A 3,380-nucleotide genomic window follows, 5' to 3' on the forward strand; every position below is an offset into this window, starting at 1 on the left:
GGTGTGTTCTGACGTGTTCAACAAACGCTGGCCTACAACTAAACCTAACGTGCCGATTCGCAGCTCGGCAGCTGACAATTCTAGGTTACGTCGTAACCAAGGATGACCAATCGTGGAAGGCTGATTGCAGAATTGGAATAGAAAAGTTTTAAATAGTTTTACGAGGTAGCGCCCCTAGTTTATATATTCCAAAATCTTCTTTAGCTTTTTTCTTTTACCTTGAGTTTCTCATTTTCAAATAAATATTTTCTTTAGCTGGCTACTGCCACCCGATTGTCGACCTATGCCACTTATTGGGTACGGGCCATGGTAGAGGTTCATCATTATCATCATCATCAAATCATCACGCGTGAGGCTGAGAGAGAAGTCGAGAAGCCGACAACATTCCTCGGGAGCATCGGCTTAACCGTCTCTCCTGCAAAGACGGAGGCCCTACTGATACACCCGAGGGCTGCCTCCCGCCTCAGCGTCCACCAGTTGAGGATCGGCACCGACCCCCTTCCATGGAAGCAGACAGTGACGTACCTTGGCCTCAACATAGACCACCGGCTGACGTGGATCCCGGCTACTAAAGCCCTCAGCGCCAGGGTGCGCCGTGTTCATGCAGCCATGGGCCGACTCCTTCAACGAGGCCGAGGATGCTCCACGAAGTGGGCCCTGCGCCTGAACAAGGCTGCAGCAACATCGTCCTTGTTGTATGCCCTGCCGCCGGTTTCCCTGACGCATGCCAGGAAAGCACAACTAGAGGTTCTGCACAGGACGGCCATCAGAAATGTCCTGGGGCTTCCAAGGCACTCCAAGATCGCCGCAACACTGGCTGAGGTCGGCGAATGGCCACTGTCACTGCTCATGTTGCAACGGGGACTGGGGCATATTGACAGGCTGCATCGCGCACCAGACGGCCAGGCTCTCCTAGACCGGCTCCGGAGCCTGCCGGCTTCACGTATGGGCAACCTGTGTCGCCTCTATGAGGAGACAGTTCCCCAACTACCTGTGGCAGTGGCTCTTCCTCCTCCCCATCACGGACCTCCGGATGTGCACCTCTCCCTCAGGGGGTTAGCCAAGCGGAGAGCGCCAGCCGCAGCCCTGCAGCAGGCGGCAGCCTGCAAGCTCCAGGAGGAGTTGGAAGGACACCTGCTGGTGTTCACGGATGGTTCAGTCCTCCCCAGCGGGTCGGCTGCAGTGGCATGCACAGTTCCAACTCTCGCCTGTCACAGGCAGTGTAGGCTCCCGTTTGCAGCAAGCTCTACTGCAGCTGAGCTCGCGGGGCTGCACCTGGCTGCCGACCTCCTTGCTGAGCACCTTCCCCAGCAGCCGGTGGCGGTGGTGTGCGACTCCAAGCCAGCGCTCCAGGCCCTCGTGAACCCTCGGCGGGCAGGACTTACAGTGGTGCTGCTGCTTGCCAAGTTAACGGCTCTAGCCACCGCCGGAATACCAATATCCTTCCACTGGCTGGCCTCACATGTCGGGGTAGCCGGTAACGAGGAGGCGGATACCTACGCCAAAGCTGCCAATCATGATGTAGTCCCGGTTACCAGAGCGATAGCGGCTTCGGACTACACGAGACATTGGCTACGGTGCCTGCTCACCTCCATTCACCCGGACCCCCGAGTGGCTAGTGGCAGGGCCCCCAGGCCACTTCCAGAGAACGGCCTCTCCAGAAGAGACCGTCCCACACTCCTGCGCTTGCGGACTGGCTGCACCTGGACTGCGGCCCGGCTGTACGCCAAGGGCCGTGCCACGTCGCCTGGCTGCAAGAGGTGCGGGGACCCCGAGACTCTGGAGCACCTTCTCTGTGCTTGCCCATCCTTGGCGCAGGAACGCTCCTCAGTGATCAACACCTACAGACGCCACGGCCTTCCAGCGGCCACAGAGACTGACCTGCTGTTCCCAGTGTGTCCACAGCTCCCTGCGCTGCGAAGCCTGCTGCAGTTTATAAGTTCCACGGGAATAGACACCCTACAAGCGCCCGCTACAACGCTGGCGACTGTACTGAGGACTGCCACCTGTCGCGCATAGTGGAGTCTATTAGGCCACATCCTCCCTCTTTCTCTATCATCTTTCACTACCCATTCCCTCTCCCCTGATGACGCTTCGCTGTGCTCCCTGACGGGTTGCAGAATCAAGCGTCCTTCCTTTCCTTAGATCACTATCTCTCTCGATGAAGATGACGAATACGCGGTTCAGTTGTTACCACGTCAGCTGGAAACACCGTCTGTTCTTATTCCTTGCGCTGTTCTCCATGGTCGCCACTGGGGTTTTTGTATGGGGCCGCTACCTGGTTGGAGCCCTGCCTGTTTTTCGCCGTGAGTCCCAAATTACGTTCTTCTTTCATATCAGGCGGATTATGGATGTCGTTTTGTTGCTATACCAGTAGCACGGACGCTCTAGAGGCATTCACGCTGTCGGCGTGGCCGCCGTCGCCATTATCGTGCTGTCACGCTGGCGGCACATGTACGGCTTGCACGCGGAACGTTTGAGATTCTCCAGAGACGTGGAGAGCGCTTGGTTGCAAAAGCGGCGAAACGAAGTCGTCGCACCCCCGACTCTCTGCACAATTAGCACGCACAATGTAAACCCATAAGCGTTTCTGCTGAGGTGATGTGCGTATGCTCTCGTCTGAGCAGCGAACGTCTATTTTAGCTTGTCTAACGTTTCACTAGGTGCTGCCTAACGCTGGTATTTTCCAGTCGGTCTGATCTCCCACGCCATTGAGATCCGACGCCACCAACATGTGCTGGTGCTCATTACGCTAGCGTAAGGTCGCTGTACTCCATCCATCTAACAAGCAGGTTGCAGCACTACCGAAGATATACGAAGTGTACACAGGCAATATCCTTCGGTATCGGTATATAGTTCCGGGCGTAACTGGCTGATTATTGGCTACGATAGAGAGCTTTATCTTGGCTCGCTACATGGTAGGGTACAGCGATACGTCACTGGTTAGGACCTTTGCGCATGCCCGTCGTATGCCGAGAATAACAGTAGCAGTTGCCGCCGGTAACCGTAGTAGCCACCCTAACCGTGGCATTATGGCGGCGCCCATACAGCGCTGACCACCCGCTTTGATCAGAGAGAGAGAGAGAAAAAAACTTTATTGGTTCTATCAAGGGGTTTAGCGGTGAGCCGTCTTGCGCTTGCTGCCTGGCTTCTCAGCACGGGTGTGCCCCTATTCCAGGGCTCCACTGAGCCTGGCCACTTCGCACGCGTGTTGCACGATCGCCCTTTGTGCGGTGAGCTCGCTGCTGGTGAGCAGGCCCTCCCATTGCTCCGCACTCGGGTTTTTTATGTTTATGGAATGTGTAGTTATGCTTACATTCCCATGTTATGTGGTAAAGAGTTGGTATTTCTCCGCACCATGGGCAGGAGTTTCTGTATTG

The 3,380-nt window shown here is 56.1% G+C and overlaps 1 protein-coding gene across 1 annotated transcript; it reads left to right on the forward strand.

The window, feature by feature from the left end:
- Nucleotides 1-306: 306 nt before the first annotated feature.
- On the forward strand, nt 307-1,834 carry LOC135913550 (uncharacterized). The gene is made up of 2 exons (XM_070526391.1): nt 307-1,760; nt 1,819-1,834. Exons 1-2 carry the CDS (start codon nt 307-309, stop codon nt 1,832-1,834), a joined length of 1,470 nt encoding a protein of 489 aa, XP_070382492.1.
- The last annotated feature ends 1,546 nt before the right edge of the window (nt 1,835-3,380 follow it).

Source organism: Dermacentor albipictus, chromosome 9 (assembly GCF_038994185.2).
Source record: "Dermacentor albipictus isolate Rhodes 1998 colony chromosome 9, USDA_Dalb.pri_finalv2, whole genome shotgun sequence".
Lineage (NCBI taxonomy): Eukaryota > Metazoa > Arthropoda > Arachnida > Ixodida > Ixodidae > Dermacentor > Dermacentor albipictus.

Coding starts and splice junctions, on each gene's coding strand:
- LOC135913550 (XM_070526391.1), top strand. CDS start 307: ATGGTAGAGGTTCATCATTATCATCATCATCAAATCATCACGCGTGAG.